This window comes from Falco cherrug, chromosome 7 (genome assembly GCF_023634085.1).
Source record: "Falco cherrug isolate bFalChe1 chromosome 7, bFalChe1.pri, whole genome shotgun sequence".
Taxonomy (NCBI): domain Eukaryota; kingdom Metazoa; phylum Chordata; class Aves; order Falconiformes; family Falconidae; genus Falco; species Falco cherrug.
Window position 1 is genome coordinate 66,869,668 of NC_073703.1, and position 19,989 is coordinate 66,889,656.

At 38.9% G+C, this 19,989-nt stretch overlaps 1 protein-coding gene across 8 annotated transcripts in view; it reads right to left on the minus strand.

The window, feature by feature from the left end:
* Nucleotides 1-8,848: 8,848 nt before the first annotated feature.
* The window catches only part of CEP128 (centrosomal protein 128), a 133,214-nt gene continuing 122,073 nt past the window's right edge, over nucleotides 8,849-19,989 (minus strand). For 6 of the 8 annotated variants that reach the window (XM_055716223.1, XM_055716227.1, XM_055716225.1 and 3 more), the window contains one exon: nucleotides 8,849-18,444. In XM_055716223.1, the coding sequence (XP_055572198.1) occupies nucleotides 18,338-18,444 (107 nt within the window). In that variant the 3' untranslated portion in view covers nucleotides 8,849-18,337. The remainder of the gene's footprint in view (nucleotides 18,445-19,989) is intronic. The other 2 variants (XM_055716226.1, XM_055716224.1) reach the window with 1 other exon arrangement.

Sequence of the window (19,989 nt, forward strand, 5' to 3'; positions counted from 1 at the left end):
TAAAATTAAATTCTTCAAATTTCTTTTCTTTCCTTAAATAGCAAAGAAGATTGGGAGCAGGACTGATGTTTCCTGACAGCTGTAACCAGTCACAGACTCTTGCCTTTTGAAGTATTTTTTTTTTCCTTCCATGACTTGTGCATTTTCTTTCAAGGTCTTCCCATGTTGATTTGCTCCCAATTCCCCTAACTGATACCTAATTCTTCTCTGTGCTTGGCATGGCCATGCCCCCCAGTTGCTCACTTACGTGGACTTAAAATTAGCAATGCAAAATCTACAGAAGTAACTCAAGTCTCTTGCCAGTTCTCTTTCAAAAATTTCAGAATTGGACAGCAGAAAAATATCTTACATTTTCTGATGAAAAAAGTGCCACTGCGCTCTTGCTTTCTGCTTAGCCTCCTAACAAAGGCAACTTGTTAGACTGTTTAATGTCACTTTTAGTGCAGATAAAGAACTTTACCCATAAAGACCTTAAGTAGATTACTGCAGAGTCTTACAGTTAAAGCAAGGAGATGTGGGACCAGGACTCTTCCTGGTTTAGCCCCAGGCTTGCAGCTCTGCTTTGGCTAAGGCACTGCACATACCTGGAAATTAAGACAGCAGTTAAAAGTGTCTCTCTCTCTCCTTACCTGCCATGAGAAACAAGAGGGCAGATCTAATTACAGGTTTGGCATGTGAGAAGAAAAGCTACAGAAACAATGTGAATAGCAAAACATTTTGCAGAAGTACCAGCTCACTGAGGTTACTCGCTAAGCGAGAGGCCGATTTTTACAAAATTATTCTCGTGCATAATACTGATTATTTTATTTATTGGCCATCTTCTTTGCACCCACAGTATTTGGCATGCAGCATTAAAAATATAATAAATAAAAATTAAAACTTCATGAAATACACAATGGAGAAGGCAAGCAAACACTAAACAGGGTAATGGAGCATTGAAAAGCAGTCTTTTACATCTCATCCCCCGTATAGCTTCCAGCATCCTGCTGGGGCATTGTTTCGGTACTGCAACAGATGGAAGAACAATCCCTTTCGAGTCACCCACATGGGTCCTTCTGACACAGCGGCGGACACTGCTGTCAGCACGGACTGTGGCGAAGAACAGCCCCTCCCTGCAATACCCCCTCCCCTGCCTGTGGCACAGACACTGTTAGCAGTCGGCCAAGACTCCAGTGGCCACAGAATTGTTAAGGAAAAACACTCCTATATTCCACAAAACAATGGACTTCCCCCCAAACTGCTAAGTTTGAAAAAACTGGGACCCTTCAGGATCAGACCAGGAGGAAAATGCTTCCAGAGAGAGATGAGTGCCGGTTTAAGAGCCCAGTTGTGTGCAGCAGTGGCTGGTGTTCTGCAGATTCCACTTTGTGTATGCCTGAACAAAACGATGGGTGCATTGTAGGCTCACCTGCACGCTGGGGTATCTCACAAAGGGTAACGCCTTCCACGTTAGGGCAGTCCATTGAGATCCAGCAAAGATTACATGGGCTTCGAATTCCAGTATAAAACAACAATCCACTATGAAATAGCAATCTCCCACTGTTCCGTAAAAAGGTCACAGTTGCAGTGACGTACTTGATTAGCCTGGGCTGCTGGAGGGAACGTCATTCGTCCCCAACCTCATTCAGACACTCCACCTTGAAGAAAGCAGTTTTGCCAGGCCCCGGGTGTCTCCTGTCCGTTCCTTCCCTTTGAGCATCTAAATGAGCTAGTCACACTATTTTATTCGCTGATCTTATCTGCCCAGCAGAACAGTCCTGGTTCCTCAGGAAAAAAAATGGTGTTCTCCTGAGACTAGGATGTGTCTAAGGGACAGATCCTCCTTGATGAGGGTGATGGGGTCTCTGGTTCACAAATTGTCTTCCAAGAGCCTCAGAATAAAGCCAGAAGGGTCCAACCTCTCTCCAGTAACTAACAACTCCCACACATCTTTCTTCCTTGTTAAAAAATTCCCATCTAGATGGGCACCTTGCTGTTGAAGCACTTGCAGCCTATCAGGCAGCCACAGCAGAGACTGACCAGGAAAGAAACAACTTGGACCTTTTATTTTCTGCATTCATTTTGGAAAAGCACATTTTAATGATAACAGAAATGTCTTCAGGTGACAAATTTGCTTTTACTATAGTAAAAATAAGGTCACTTGAATTAGAAATTTACAGGAGGCATATTCAAAAGGGTGACTACACCCACACTGCATGGTTAAGTAGCAGAACTCTTTGCTGAAGGATCTTATGGATGCTCTAAGTTCATACAGATTCAGAAAGTGTTAGCACACTTCATGGAAGCAAAAAGAAACCTTAAAGCTATTATACAAGGCTTTCACCACAGGTTCAGGAACTCCGTGAAACAAAAACTGTTAGAAGCTAGGAGAACACCCCTAAAACTACATGATATATTTGCAAAGATCTCAATACTGTTCCTTGACACAGGGAGGCAGGAGTCTAGATTAGATGAAGTTTTTGTTTGAAATGGTGCCGCTGTTCTTGGGGTTTACGTTCCCCAAAGAATATTGCTTTACTTTGCACCCAGGTACTTTTTCTCTATAACAGAGCACTTAAACCTTGGGTGGTTTGCTCTGAGCTCAGTTCTTGCCAATAAATGTATAATGAAAGTTGGCTAAATCAGGGGTTACTGCCATTCAGTGCCAGCTGTGGCCATGGCATGAAGATACTTCAAGCTAGCAGTGGTGGAACATGTGGAACAGCTGGAATTGAGCAAGAAAGGTTTCCTTTGTGAACCTAACCAGAAAGATTCCAAAGGAGCTGGAGTATATAACTTTCTCTGGATTATCAAGAAGCTTCCTTACTAGAGGGATTATGTGCATGTTAAGTAATGATGTGATATCCAGAAGAAAAAAAAAATCTCTAACGAACTTGTGACTAGTTAATTGTCTTGTGGTGAAAGAGGCAGCTGGCTTCTCCAAGGACAGAGGCTAAGAACAGGACGCTGGAAGGAGAATTAGGGGACAGATGAGAATGGCTGGGAGAGAACAAACAGGAACAAGTAAAGGAATTAAGATGGACAGGTGCATGTACATAATCCTGCTGGGCAGGAGGCTTCTGTACTGCTCCAGGATTTGGCCTGCCCTGAAAAAAGATGGAATTCTGAAAAAAAAAAAGAGCTTGAAAACACAGAAATATGAGGCCTTGAATCAACCAGGGATGGAAAGCGGATCACCAGAAACAACCAACCTAGAGCAAATTCCCCCTCCAAGTTTACAAAGATTTTAAGCAGGAAAAAGGAGGCATTGTCAGAACACAGGTTAGAATAATTATCTTTTCTAAAAAAAGAGAAATCTTCAAATGTTTAAGTAAAACAGAGTAAGATTAAAAGATCTCTAAATAAATTTCCTCCTGCCCACAAATAAGTCCTTTCTTCCAGGCTTGGTCTCAGACCAGCGACATGGTGGTTTTCTGAGATGCAGCAAACGATGCACAGTCCCTCCTAAGTCCCCAGGAATGTTTATTTCCATCACCTCTCAGGCTTGGCTCGGTGTCTTGTTCCCTCCTTCTCTCAGCAATGTCCTATTTTCGCCTCTTGCTGAGCTCCCCGAGAGCCCCACCCCACATACTGAAAACTTCTCTGCCCAGGCTCGTTCAGTTACTCCTTCGGGAGTCATCTTCCTGCCTTTCCCCAAAGGTCCCTGACCCCACTGATCTCTCTTTGTTAAGAAAAACCCATGTTATATTAACTCAAACAAATAAAGCAAATGCGACCCACTGCATGACTATTACAAGACAAAAGGATTTGGGAAATGGAAAGTTACATGTGCCCTGAGGGTAAGATCAGCAGATGAGATGCCAAGACAGCAACTCTCAGGAACTCTGAAAAAGTGACCAAAAACCTGGCCACAAAATCTGAAAACCTATTCTAACTTTGACTTATGCTGGTAAATTTTATGTCTGTATTCAGTGAGTGCCTCGAAGGTTGAGACATTTCTATCTCTTTTTATTCTATTTCTACCACAAAACAGAGTTTACAATAAATTAAGAGAAACAGCACTGCTTTTCTAGAGAGGGTAGGTGTGGGGAGAATTTTTGGAACCGTCCCTTCACAAAGTCATAGAAGAGTTTGGTCCAAGGGAGTGTAAGGAAATCACAAGCAGCATGCACCTCAGTCACTGCTGCTGCTTGCGTCAGCCTATGCCAGATTCAGTGTTACACAGATCATCGCCTGTTTGCAAGTTATGACAAAATTTGCTGTAGACAGACTTTCAGAATTCTCAGCTCCTGGGATAGAATCCAAATTTCAGTTTTCAGCATTCCCTATCATTATTATTCCACAGTTCTCAGAAGTCTTCCATAGACACCATCTTGTACTCCGGGTTAGTTCCTATCTGAGTTCGAGGTACCCGGGGCCAGGCCAAGCAGAAACACCACTTCATAGTTCAGTGGGTCCCTGGCTTATAAAACCAGCTTAAGGTGGGGCCCACACACCGACCTAGGGCCAGCTGGAGCTTCTGTCTGAGGACACAACAAATGTGCTGTCCTGAGACCACCACCAAAATCCTCGTTAAACCAATTTGCCCACTCATTATACAACAACCTACCTTCCTCACTCATTGAAAAATGCTGTTTGAGCAGTAAGCCATATAGCTGAATGCATCAAAGATGTCAATTAACTTGTCCTCATAGTCATCCTGTCTTCTGGAGAACCATTAGTGCTTCCAGTCATTTTCAAGCAGCCTTTTCCAGACAGTATCTGCTGATTTTCCAATGTTACTTAAGGATCACATATTCTTAAGGTAGCCATAAGGAGACTGGAATAAACTTCTTGTTTTCACTTGTAAAGGCGCCTGTAGGGTATTTGTCTGCCATCACGAGAGCTCTGCTGTCGGGGGATGCTGAAGTCTCCATCAGCAGCTGTAGACTGGTACCTCCTTCAGAAGCAATGACGAGATGCCCCGTTATTATAGCCCAGAACACCAATGACCAATGACCAGCTGAAGCCACCGGTCCATGACTGCCCCAATTAACACTGATTCCCATCCCAAATCTCCCGGAGTTTTGAAATACCTTTCTTCCATATCTATTGACTCCTGGGAGAATTCTAGAACCTGTTCTTTAGGAAAGATGAGTTGAACCATACTAATACAAAATTTGCGCATACATTTCTACTTTTAAGAGATTTTAAAGGCACCTGTAGTAAGATTGCTTCTTTTTGTGGTATTTCATGCAGTGGGATCCCAGTTCTTGAGTGGTTGAGTAATGCAAACCCCATATACTAGGATGCTCCCAGCAATTTTTTTTCATTACAGATTCTTAAGACTATTTATTATTCTTTTTTCTTTCTTTTTATAAAGTGCCAGCAAAATGCCATCGTGTTGTCTCTAGCAGTACCTGCGACTTCAACTAAGCACTAACCTTAAAAAACATTTTAAAATGTAATGTAACTGCCTTGCTTTCACCGTGTCCATTGCAAGCTGCAGATGGAAATAAGAAGCATGGGAACTAAATATCACTAAGAAATCGATAAAAGCAAGGTAAATGTACAGTATTTTAGAAGTTACAGTGCATTCAGGGGACTCCTCTATTTTTTTAAAAAAATCTTTACTTCTTTAAAAAAATCTGGCAAAACCGAGTATCTTAGAATTGAAGCTGTTCTTTATTCCACTGCAAGGTAAAAATACCAGCCAACATACATTACATCAAACAAAAAAAATTCCAAACCAAAACAAAATGGATTTGTACTTGAAATTTGACCTTCAGAAGCAGTGGGAAGACTTTGCAAATAATAGCTTGTTTGGATAGTGGTTTTCCCCCCTCTCTTTCGAACCACTTGAAAACATATTCATATTCACACATTACCAACTACAAATTAATCTTAGGGCAAATGGTGTAAGAAATCCAAGCGGTTCTGGAATTAATGCAGCCAGGTTTCCTATGGCTCTGTGCCTTACAGTGGAACTGCAATACTGTGTGGCTGACGTCACCGCCAGAATTTGGGGTTTTTTTTCGGTAACGGGATGGTCTACACAGCACCAGGCCTGCTGGAGTCAGATGGGATTTGTCGTTCCCAAAGCGGGAAGGAGGTCTTTGCTCACAAGCTAGCAGGGCTGATCGACAGAGCTTTAAACTTGACCTGAAGGTGGAAAGGGGGATAATACCAGGCTCGCCCGTCACAAGCCATGGGACAACACGCCAAGGTCTGACGGCAGATTCAGGCTAGATATAAGGAAGACAATTTTTACAGTGAGGGTGGTGGGACACTAGCAGAGGTTGCCCAGAGAGGTGACAGATGCCCTGTCCCTGGTCATATCCAAGGTCAGGCTGGACGGGGCTCTGAGCAACCTGAGCAGTGGAAGATGTCCCTGCCTGTTGCAGGGGGTTGGACTAGATGGCCTTTAAAGGTCCCTTCCAACCCAAACTGTTCTATGATTCTGAGAAGCTCCTTCTCTACATTGTTTACGACTGATAAGACCATATAACTCATATATAAGCAATGTGACTTAAAACCATGGATCAACGGATATAATTATAGATTTTATTTTAGATTGGGTATATTATATAGTTATATTAAAATTACAGATTTATAGCCACATCAATGGCCCTACGCTTCAGAAATCAGGTCCAAAAGAGATGGGACAGTTACATACCTACGTCAGGTGTGGAGAGCAGGACAGTTCATATCGCTCGGGTTCTCCGTCGCATTTCCCTGGCCTGATCTATCCTTCCTCTCACAGAGAACAGCAGTGCAAAACAGGCCACACGGATATGAAGAAAGCATTCCATATTGCCACAGAATGCCAGAGGGTAGAAAAAGTGTATGTAACAAATTAAATTGGAATTTGGCCAGAACTTCCAGTTTAAATCACAGAAGCTGGCAAAAACTGTCGAGAAGTCTATCAAGAAAAATGATGGTTAAAATCCTTATGTATTTTTTTAAATAATAACTGCTGAGAGCTATTACAACTTAGTATGTTTTAGGCCAACTTACCCCTAAACCTCCAGAAAATGGGATTAGCAGTGGGCTAGCAGCAGCTGGAGCCAAAGAACACTTTTTTTACATGCAATGAAAAGATGCAATTAGTGACTAAATGTTCCTTTCAACTTTTTTTTTTTAATGCAAGAATACATTCAAAATATACTTCCGTGAAATATCCGCTCCAATCAAATATAAAACATTCACAGTAAAACCTGCCCTCGATGCTGATTCTGTGGCATCAGTGACTACTCCTATTCACGTACTGCTCGTGTGTATGAAAACTTTTAAGTTCATGATTTCTTTTGACTTCGCTACAGGGTGCTGTCAAGCATCAGCTGCTTGTTCAACCTTACTGAACTTAGCTTTACAGGTAAAATTAGAGCCAACATACTAATGTGCATTGGGTTTGCTGGGCCAGGTGTTGGTAGCAGGGGGCTACGGGGGAGGCTTCTGCGAGGAGCTGCCAGAAGCCGCCCCCGTGCCTGATGGAGCCCAGGCCAGTGGCTCCCAGATGGACCCACCACTGGCCACGGCCCAGCCCGGCAGCAATAGCAGTAGTGCCTCTGGGATAACATATTTAAGGAGAAAAAACTGTTGTGCAGCAACAGCAGCTGGAGAGAGGAGTGAGAATATGTGAAAGGAACAACTCTGCAGGCACCAAGGTCAGTGAAAAAAATGGTAAAAAGATGTTTGCCATAACACAACTGCAGATCACAAAACTATGCAAAAGACATGCAAAACCCCTTAACTCCAAAAGGCAAGAGAATATATAATTGAGAACTGAATTAGCAAAATAGTTACAGGCTTTCAATGAGCGATTTCTCAGGATATAAGCTCTAGTTTGGCCATCTCATCGTGAGAAAACAGAATAAGAAAACTTCTTTATATGGAATGATGCAACACATATTTTATTTTGGGGTTTACTTTGTGTTTTGAAATATAACACAAGGCTTTGCTTTTCCATTAAACGCTTCCATAGAAATTTAGCTCTGTGGAACTTTCCAGCAACAAGGATTTTTGTTCCATTAAATACTGCAATGGCTCAATCCCTTTTGCATGTTTAACTGCATCCTGTTCAACTGACTCCAGTGTTGTCTTTTATTTAAGGTAATAAAGCCCTTACCTGGGAATCCAGATGAAGCACACATGGACAGACCCCACCCTGCAGGTGGACGTGGTGAATCCCACCTGACTCGTGCCCATAATGCCAGGTAGCTGCCTGCTTTCCCTTTTTCCTAAACAGAGACCTAGTCAATATAGTTAGAGCAGTTCGCCACAATTCATTTGATCGTAGCCCGGGTGTTTACTTTGGGATGAGATGAACGATGCCAAAGATCCCAGGTACTCTGCTGACTACAACAGCAGGTTCATTGAGACGGACGCATGTGTTCTGTCCCACCCCAAGCTCAGTCAAACGAATCTCGATCCCACTCCGTAAGGTCACAGGCACAGCAGCCTTGGCCCATGCAAGGATATCTCTGGAAGCACCCAGTGACTCATGGCCGATGTAAAGACCCAGCCCTACTGTAACGCTATGATACGTTGCCAGGTTTATTTTTTTGGTCCATAATGGTAAACAAATGTTTTACCTAAACAAGTGTTTTAAACACACACTTTTGTAGAAAACTAGTGATTCTCACTGTGAAACTACCATCTTAAGTTTGGAAACAAATATTATAGTAGGAGAAAGAAAATAAAGAAAAAATCTGAAAGCATATTGTTGTGTTAAAAAGGAAAAGAAAAAAGATTTAAAAAAAAGGGGGAAATTATAGAGGAGGAGAGACCAGAAGACAGCAGAGGGACTGGCACAAAGAGTATGTTGGTATGAGATGGTAAAAGACCTTATTGCAGCCGGTAGTTTGGAGAGTGCTGCGACATTGTTGTTCTTAGAGGCAAGTTAAAAAGCAAAATCAGACAACATAAATTCACATCACACAACTATATTTGAGACAAAAAACATCAATTACATAAAACAGGTCTTTACAAAAGCTTGGCAGTGTTAGGCAAATGATTACAGATGCTGTGCACTGCTTGGAAAAATAATTTATTTTGTTAGCTTACAAAAATGATAACAATTCATGTTATAATTTAAATTACGACTACAACTAGCAACTTTGATCCTGCAAAGGTACTATCTCCTAAGATGCAATAAAGACTTGCAACCTTGCTTTCAGGAATAGCTTGGAGTAAGTCCCAAGTCAGCAAAAAGTAATTAAGTTTGATGGTTTTATTAGTGCCTCGTTGGCTAACATTTTATATTCTGACTGCAGAAAGTAGGTACCAATATTGACATTAAATTAACCTAAGAACTTTCCAGGTAGAGCCTTAACCAAATTTAAGCATACCTGCAGACTCTGTGGCAAGCTATCAGGTTGATGAGGGCTGCGTTTTGGAATAACATGGTAACAAGCTTCTCATTTTACACTTGTACAATGCTTTATTCCTAAACCTGCAAGAGGTGTTCTGAAAAATGCAAATCGTAGATGTAGCGTTATGTGCATCCATGTGATTCACGCAAAATAATAGTCAAGCAGTAGTTTGGTTGGACTTGATGCTCTATAAGGGTCTTCTCCAACCTAAATGATTCCATGATTAAATATTTTTTTAATTCATTACATACATTTTAGTAAGTTCCATTTTGTCCTCCCTGAAGATGGCAGATAATGGAAACACTAGAATGCAAACACATTGGGAAGCTATCTTGGAACAAAAATATCATAGGACAAAAAAACCCCAACATTAGAGAATGTCCAACAAACAGTTAAACTTGGTTTCATTTTGTGAGTCTTTTGTTAAAATGTCTATCAATAGTGCTGGTATTTAAATTTATTATATAATTAGCTTCTCCCTACACATGAAAATTCCCATTTTAGGTACTCAACAAATTACTGGATTTTGTTGAAAAACTGATGTGTAACAACACATTTAGCAGTGAACGTGAAATACAGTCGACACACCTTAACAGATGAACTGGGTCTCCTTTAAGAGGTTTCATTACATTGAAAAAGCTGTATTAGCCCACATCAGAGTGGAATAAAGAGCTGCAACATTTCCAAATTTTGCAAATTTCATAAGCTTGTATTGTCAGCATTTAGAAGTACAGTGGTTTTCATTATATAACTAAGTTTGGTTTAGTCTTCTTGAAAAAAACAAAAGTACTTATACAAGAGCCCAAATGAACTCAAAACCCCATTTCTCAGATTCTGAAAAAATAACTAAAATAGAAAAATGAGATAGTGCCAAATTATTCCAAATGTTTACAGTTTTCTATGAAATTATTTTTATAAGATCATGGATTGTTCAGTAAATATTTGTTGCTCACCAGACCACCGCATATTGTAGACTTGCCAACCTCCAAATTGCAATAAAAAAGTAGGCTGAGAAAATACTTCACCCCTTTTTGTCAAATCCAGTCTGAAATCATCACTCCACTGGTACTAGAGATGAGGTCTCTGCCAGCTTCCACCTAGACAGGATTCCCAAGTACAAAGGACTAATTTTCTCTTTGACCGGTAAAGATTTACAGTGTATGAACATGGGTACGCGTGTCCGTAAGGAAGATACGTAAATATATGAACGGAACTAGAGATGATGTCTACATGGCTAGAAGAAGGCTGAACACACCTGTACACGTCAGCAACCAAGTCTGAAGGAAACGGCACTAGTCCTGGGTACTACAGTGACGTCTGCTTCAGCGTGCTGCCTTCTCTGGTGTGTTTTACAGGAATGAAAAGCAGCAGCACGTTTATACAACCACACAAAATCAAACTGCTAAGATCAAAATTTAAGGAAGATAAATAAGATGAAAATTTAACAAAGACAAGACAGATACTTGTTTTTCCACACAGACGTCCCTATGGATGTCCCCTAAGTTGAGCTTCCATGGGAACGTGGTCAGGCAGCCTGTTGTATTACATCAGGAGCAGGATTCCCTGCTTAAACTACTGGCAAAGGTCTTTCAAGGACTTTATGTCAAGAAATAATTGCATGTTGAGGAATTCCATTCCAGTATGTCTATCTCCATTACATTAACAGGTAAAACAACAAGGTTTAGAGGAATTAAACTGACCTTTCTGACTTCACACCAGTATAGAGACATCCTCATCTATGTAAGTCACTGAAATTGTGTAGATTCTTTAAGGTCACTTGACAGCGTATTGCACTGGCAATAGGTGACCAGGAAAAGTTCAGTGTCACGTGTGTAAGATGCCTGGGCAATCTGAATTTTAGAATTTCCCAACCTAAATGCTAGATTACAAGAGTAATTTTGCAGCAGTTTTAGAATACTTAATGCAAGAAACACTGTATTTTTATTCAAATTAAATGAAAACAAAAGATCTGGAGAAAAAATTACTCTTGCATCAACTGACTTAATTAGAAGTGCTTGTAATGAGGTATCAGAATTAGCTGCTTTTTTAGTTATCCCCAAATTAAATAGAAACTGGCAACACAAAATGACAAAATGCGTTCCAGAACTCAAAAGTGATTACCATTTTTTTTTCTACACTCTCCAAGGAAAAGTAAAAATTAAAAAATCAGAATTTGTGAATAAGCCCATGCAGAAATTCCCGCTTCAAAAGCAATTAACCTTCAAAACCACAGTAATACATGGCATGGATACTCTTATCTACAGTCTAAATATTTATTTATTTGTCATTTTCTTCTGGTAATGTAATACCAAGGCTGAAATTCGAACATCTGATCTATTTGTTAAAACACATCACCCCATCCAGCACTCCATATGTAGCACATCAGCCACCTCCAATGGAATTATTTCAAGCCTGGCATTCAGTGCATAGCGCACATAAGAGAATTTCCCAAAGTGTGGGACATAATTAAGTCTAAATCAAACCGAGCAAGTCTCTCATAATAAGAGATGACATGAAGTGGGACTGATGTCTGTCGATTAATATATTCAAGAGTTTCAAAGACAGTCTATCAAAGGCTGTCACTCTAAGGGGTTTTTTTAAGAAAAATATTCTTTTAAGTTTTTGGCTGGGTTTTTTTGTTTATTTTTTTGGTGGGGTTTGGTTTGGGTTTTTTGTTTGTTTGGTTTTTTTTTAGTTTAAGAAATTACTCACATTCCGGAAAAATGAAGCATTTCTTGACTTTGACACTTGATTTTTCTGCTTTCACAAAGCATTTTTAGCTACCAAATAAGAATAATTTGTCCCACTGTTTTTTAAACTTTGTTGATCTGTCTATTGTTAATTTACGGACCTCTAATCAACCAATGGACAACATGCTACCAGATTCACATTCTGTGGCTAGTGAGCCTCACTGCTGATGTACCTCACACTAAGGTTTCTGCATTTTCTAGCTTTCAGACTGCACTGGAGACGTCTCCAGCAGAAACAAAACAGGTCCGTGGTTTCTGATGGACTCATTGACGTTCTGTTAGTATAAACATGTACCAATTTTTTTTTCCAGCTACACTATGTCTTCATGGTCGCAGCTGTTTGGATAAAAATGGGCATTCCCCGAGCTCCACGCACCAACTAGCTTATGCCACAGATGCAAACTGTTCTCTTGGCCAGCGGTAAAACGCAGCTCATCTTCATCGTTCTCCACACTAAGTACAAAACTGGGTCACTGGTGGTTTCTGTGAAAAGCCTAGTGCCAAAACATACATTGGGCTGACTTCCCAGTTCAATGCTTGTTCAACAACGAGAATGGCACAGAAATCCACATTTGTAGAATGATACTGTGTGATCATCTTTAGAAAATTTCAGCATCGCTTCTCAGCAATATTTTAGATGCCAGCAACTGTTTCTACTAAGGGCAATTTGATATTGACACACTGAAGAAATATACTTTGTAATATGAGGGATCTGAGGTTCCAAACTAAGCTCTCAGGCAGATCTCCTAAATTACTTGTAGCCTCTTCTTCTGCCTGGAATCAGTAATGTTTCAGGGTTATTGCAGCAAAGTCTATCCTTTGCTATTTTCCTCTACAAACTGATAGTAGAATGAATGGTAGCATTTAGAAAACGTAGACAAACATAGTAAGACACATTTACTTTTGCCTGTGAGATAATCTTTAAAAACAGGCAGCATGTGATCGGATGCTAGTCAGTTTACCAAGTACGTTTTATTTTCGTAAACAAGTAAAAGTGGCAGAATTCATATGGAAGGAGCTTGTTTTATAAGAAATAACTGCCTTCAAAATTAATGACATTCCCTGGGCATATCAACTACCAGAATTATTAATGTGGAGTGTAAGTGAAGAAATGATGGTGTGCCTTCTGACATACTAGTGCATAGATGGCAAATGGGAAAAGCAGTTTAAGATCAAATAAATTCTGGTCTAAATTGAGATGAAAATAATGGACAACTCAGGAACAATTGCTGTACTTATTCAAGCAAAACACCTACTAAGAAGCCAAGTCCCTAAATAAAGAGAGAATTATCCTAAAAGAGAGTTCTTTATGCAGCTCTTGTATTTAAATGTGTTACTTTAATGAAAACATGTTCACAATTGGGTTCCAAAAATATTTAGTTCAAAATAGCACCAAGTAGGTACCTAAATTAAATGACTGGAAATTTTAAAAATATCACTGCTGCATACAAGGCTCATGACATTGCAGATTTTGCCACTATGAAGGCAAGAGAAAACAAAATCTCATTCTTGCAGCCTAAAAAATGGCAGATGTGCAACTTTAGCTTTAGAAACATGAGAGCTATTGTAGTTAGCACAAATTATAAATGCTGGATGTTGTTGTACTTTAACCACAGCAATCTCTTTCATTTTTGTTGTCAACATTCCCGGAGGCATTAGTTTACAGACTTTTTGAGACCAAAGCTATCAGATTCTGCTCTGCTGTGCTTCTGTATACAGCACTAAAATGTTCTTCAGATTTAAATCTAATTTAGTCCTTTACATAGAAAAGCAAAACAGCCTAGACATGCTCACAGTAAAGCGTTGAGATGAGTTGTGCTAGAGTAGAAAGTATTTCAGTATGTAAAAACAAAAATATATCCAAGATGGAATCTTATTTAGGGATCACTTATTTAGATGTAAATACCAGCCTTAAAGCAGTTTTTAAATTAAGGCACCAAGAATAAAAGTGTTCTGAAATTTTAGCTTAATCATGAGCTTTTTCCCACTCCTTCTACAACTAGTTTTCCTCTACATCTGCTTCTAAATTTTACAATTATATCAAAAACACAGGAATTTGTGTGACGTTCTCATGCACATCCATTTCTGACAAGGCTGCATCCCCCGATATTGGCTTGCAGCTCACATTAACTTCGCTATCAGTTACGTCTGCGAGTTGAAGACAGGGCTTACAGAGATAAATATATTACTAACCCACTTTGAACATGAAGAGTTTAACAGAGGCAGAGTAAAATTTGACTGTAACTAGCAGCTCCACACAAATTCATGAATAAATTCCGCATGTTGTAGATAGGAGAACGTTATTCACTACTCATTTTTAGCCTTAAAAGTGCTATCAGTGTTACAAAAATACCTACTTGCTCCCTTTCAGGGTAATATTGGCATTTTCATTCATGAAAAATCCATTCAGTGTTACACACTGCAGAGATTATGTTTTGTAAGCCAGGGATGAACTGACATGCAGATTCCTTAGCTCAAAAGTGGATTTTAGAATAGTATTTTCTTTGTTTTAAGGAATTTTAATATATCTTCTTTATTTACTTTGGTGGGACAGCTAGTAAAAATGTGGCAGAGGTTTGAATATTCAAGGAATACTTTAACCAATCACCAAAGACTAGCTTCCATCAAATAACTGAGAAGTGTAAGAAAATGGCTTTGTTTTCACACTGTAAAATTTTATTTTTATCCTAAACTAAGATTTATTTTTGACATTTCTTCTCAGGATGACATTATTACATAATAAAAATAAATTATTTCAAATACTTAGTAAATACCAGCTCAAAAGTAATTAAAAATAAGTACTCTTAAGTCTACTGTAAAACATTAGGGAACTGAAGGGCACAATATTTAAAGGTTATTCAAGTGACAGATATTTGATGCTGAAATACAGGGGCAGTGCGGATCAGAACATGCAATATAGAACCACTGTATTTCAGGACAGAATTAAAAGAAACGGACACCTGATATTAGCTTGTTAAATCTGTATGTACTTAGTACATACATATAAAGTTGCCTGATTTACCAAATGCTGAACAGAATAAAGAAATTAACTACCATTTTTAGTGTGATATCACATTTTTTGATTATTTAAAACTACTGCTTTGGACAAAAAATAAGGAACACATCATCAAAGGGTTAAAGTATTAAAAAAAATAAATATCTGATTACCAGAAGGAACAGCAGTTTTAAAGAACTGAAATACACAAAATGTTTTACTAAAAAATTATCTGGTTTTCTACTTTAAAAACTGAAACTGGTCAGAAGAACAATATTTCAGACCAATATGGAAAAAATATTATTTCTTAAACCACAAAGGGACAGTTTCACATAATGTCATGAACGGAACTTTAGCCTTCAGTAAAAAGGAAACAAAATTCACTTTGTAATATGAACCTCTATCAAAGGTGGAAGCGAGACAAATATTACATGCTATCTGGACTACCATGCCAAGAGGGTAAATTTAAGAAAGAATTTCCTGACTTTGGAGTCCAGAAGTCTACGTATTAAAATTTTTTTTTTCCTTTTTTTTTTTTGTTTGTTTGTTTTGTTGTTTGACTTCTTCCCTTCTGTTCCCCCAGCCCTTGTATAAAATTTCAAAAAAGGATATAAAACTCTGCTGAAAACCCAGTCACATGGCCAAAGCCAAATATACTAAGCACTGAGCATATTTAAAGTCCTAAAGCCAAATTATTCATCTAGTAGGCATTTCTGTCCTGCAAATGGATTCAGTATTTGATGTTATAATAACAAAGGAGTTCAGGCTGCTTATCCTTAGTTTTCTAACACCGTAAAGCAGCAGTGATACTGTTCTAAGGAAACATACTTCAGATTTGTGATTTACAAGTGAGGAAAAAACATATAAATACATAAAATGGTAAAAGCAATCCACAACCAGATTTTTACAAATTCCTTAGGAGGAAGAGGGGACGTTATTTTTCTGTGTTATTTTTCTCGGCTGAGACTCTTAAAGCCCCATTCATTTACCAAGAGGTGCTTCACCTCAAAAATAATTTCAGCTTCAGTAAAGTGGGTTGGGCAGACATGAATCCATCAGCAATCCATGCATCAGACCTCATTACAACATGAGGTGTTTTGGGAACATGATTTAATGGTTCATAATCTATTTTAAAATGACCTTTCTATATTTTTAGCCATAATTTGTAGGTACCATAAAGTCTGCAAGCTGGTGACATTTTATTTTGCAATTTTTTAATGTTTCAACTCGACAAACCAGCTAAAATGTTTTAAACGCCATATTTCCAGCTGTGCTCTGATCTAATTAAAAAAATAAATTACAAGTGTTGGATATACTTAAAGTAAGTTTAGTTTATGGGAACTGGGGCTGGAGCTAAACACTGCTTTATGACATCCACACTCTTTGCCGACCAGGCCACAAGCAGGTTTCTATTTGTCCTGCCTTCTCCAGCATGGAAGTTTATTTGTTGGTGTTTTTGCCTTGGCCCTGCCATTGCCGTTGAGGTCGGCAGCGATGGATGGCACTGTTTTGCTTTCTTGACCTTCTGAACGAGCAGATGTGCCAGATGTCTGTGAAAAGCCAATGCCAGCCCTACAACGCATAGCATTATACACATAAAAAAGGTAAAGAAAATGGGCCAGCCATATCCTGGGGTGCATCAAGCACAACTGTGCGCGGCTCAGGGAGCCCCAATGTAAGGAGGACACCAAGCTGTTAGCGGGTGTCCAGAGGAGGGTGACCAAGCTGGTGAAAGGTCTCAAGGGAAGGATGCATGAGGAGCAGCTGAGGTCATTGGTTTGTTCAGCTGGGAGAAGAAAAGACTGAGGGGTGACCTCAGGGCACTCTGCAACCTCCTCAAGGGGGGCAGCAGCAAGGGAGCGGCTGGTCTCCTCTCTCTGGTGACCAGCGATAGGGCATGTGGAAATGGCATGAAGCCACGTCAAGGGAAGATCAGATTGGACATCAGGAAAAGGTTCTTCACCGAACAACGGGTGGTCGTTGACTGGAACAGGCTCCCCAGGGAAGCTGCCATGGCACCAACCTGGCAGAGTTCAAGGAGCGTCCAGACAACACTCTCAATCACACGGTTTAGCTTTAGGCAGTCCTGCAAGGACCAGGGGGCTCGACTCGATGATCCTTGTGGGTCCCTTCCAACCTGAGATACTCTTATGATTCTATGTCTGAGACACCTACAGTGCTAAAAAAAGATAATATTTCAGAGAAGATGTAAGCTTCCTAAGTATGAAAGAAGTCTACAAACCAAAATGTTTTCCACGGTGTTCGTGTTGCTACAGTGCTCTGACAGATTTGGCAAAATTTAAGGCACTTTGGTAGTGATCGAACAAAAGCACTAGAGAAGAGAGCAAAACAAGGACTATCTGAAACGTTTGCATTTCTTTTGACAACAGAAAATTCTCCTGTGATGTGCACTTTGCAACCACAGTAACGCAGCACTGTATCCAATTTGTTTTGAATTAAGATATCTGAACAAATACAACTGTGCAATATTGTATTTCCATAACATTTTAAAATCAGTGTGACACATCTCTTCTAATAGAGATGAAACAGAATAAGTAAGTGGTCATTAAACCCTGTTATTAAAAGTTTTCACAGCCATACAGCAGTGTCCTTCAACATGCTTAATACAGAGCATGGGTGAGATTCAGGTGCTGTTAAACACCTTAACCAGATGTCACCCGATAAAACTGTTTAGAAGAATAATTCTAAACAGCTTATAACAGATATATGCTGAACCTGAAGTCATCATACAAATTTCCACTAATCTTGAGGAAATTTGGGTTTGTTTAATATTTTTCACAGCTTAAATGATTGCTGCAAACCGAAGATCACAAACGCGTAGGCACAACACTGTATAATAAATTTCATAATAAATATTAGGACCAAGGTAGTTTCTGAATATTTTTTCATTGGTAATAGTATTATTAAATTTTATAAAAAAACAAATGTAAGAACAATTCCTGTACAGTGGTAAATAAGCTCATAGCAAAGATTAATGTCATGGGTCTTTCATTTCATAATATTTCAGGAATAAAATAAATTTAGTTTAGGACAACTGCAGAAACAAATACAAGAGAACAGCATAATCCCAGAAAACCTTTGGTGTACAAGATGCATAAATTATCTCAAGAGTTCATTAGACTCACTCTTGGTGCTCTTTCATTCAAGTGTTTGGCAATAGCTGAATCATTCAGGGTGCATCACTCCCGTATCAGATGGAATTACTGCTGTTCAAAACCAAAAAAAGAGCAGAATGGAATTTACCACAGAGAAAGCTGGCATGTTTTTTGAAAAATGTTCTACTGCTTCCCTCTTTCTGCTTGCAGCTTAATTTCACTGACAGCAACGTTAATGGAATCGTCCTTGGTGGCACTCGTATCAAAAGGAGCCATTCTTTTCATAACTGCTAGAAAAAAACAAAACAAGTAATTACACATCTGCAGAGAAACACCTATCCTTTGCTGACTGACCATCAATGTTTATACAAAGTGTGTATTTCATTATACAGTATAATTTAAACAAGTAAAATTATATTCATAAACATTCAATATTGCTAATGCTATGAATTGAAAAACTTATTTTTCTAGAAAAATAGATTTTAATACTATATAATACAGGCATGGCCAAGAGCTTTCTTATACAGAATAAATGTAAGCTGCATTTTTTTTAAAGTTGATAATTTCACTAACTTTTAGTTTCCATTTAATTTTCCAGCATTTTTGTTTAATTAAGACTAAAGAAACCACTCGGAAAATTCCCAAAGGAATTTCTTTCTCAATAGCATGGACTAAAGCCAACAAGTGTCACTGAACAGGGAGGTGTTCACAGGATGCCATACTGCGTATACACCTTCACAGCAGGCGGCATACATAATGCTTATTTCTAAATACATCTTATCGCATCAAAATCTAGACAATATTAATTGACATAATCTTATGATAAAGTGCAGGAGGAAAAAAATCCAAATATCCAGACATCTAGCAATTATCTAACATGAGGCAGAAATTAAGGGGAAGAAAGTAGGTATCGGCTTATAAAACAGACCCTTCTTCTAATGGCCGTCCTTATATCATAAGCATGTAAGAAAGGCAGTTGTTCCTGATTGTTTGTAATAAGTACTCAGAGTGCAATTTTTTAATAGTCTATTAAAACTGTAGCAGTATATAACTGAAAGTTATTTAATAGGGAGCAAGTCATCACAGTTTGATTAGGAGGAGTGAGGTGTTTTCACTTTTAGAAGGAGAATGACATCACTGTGTTTGGGACATTTTACAGCATAAAATTTTCAGTATTGGTCCAAAACTATGCTACTGGATGCTACTTCAACAGTACCTCCTGTAGTCAGTATTCAAAGAAAAGTGAAAAATCATAAAAGAAAATTCATTGCTGAATTAATCCATTTGCATTTTTCAAAGTGATGCTGTCAAGTTTCCAATCATTCCACGTTTTTATCCTTGGGCAGCATTGGAAGGTTCCGTTCTAGAATGGTGTCCCACAGCATCATGATGTTACAATATCATTTTAATTAAGTTACTTACTTCTAAATGTCAATACAAATTGTCTTAAGAACTTATGAAAAAGTATACATGGAGGGATAAAATCAGATACATCGCAAAAGTTAATTCTTACACCAATAAAACCAACATTCAGGACAATTTGGTTTTCTTCAACCATGACATCAATCATACTATATACCACGTATAGTATGTATATGTGACATATGTATATGTGACACAAGAGTGCTGTGTGTCACCAAAGCCAAAGGGTCAGAAAAGACTGTGATCTACATAAGTTGGGAAAACTGGTGGCTTTTTTCTTCTCCGTAAAGTCACAGCTTATGAAGCCCTGGAACATAAATTCCCAACAACAATAGAAAGCCTGAAAGCCATATAGCTTCTGGGAAACCATCCAGGTTAAAACCTTGAAGTGATGAACTGTACAAAGAGAAAGA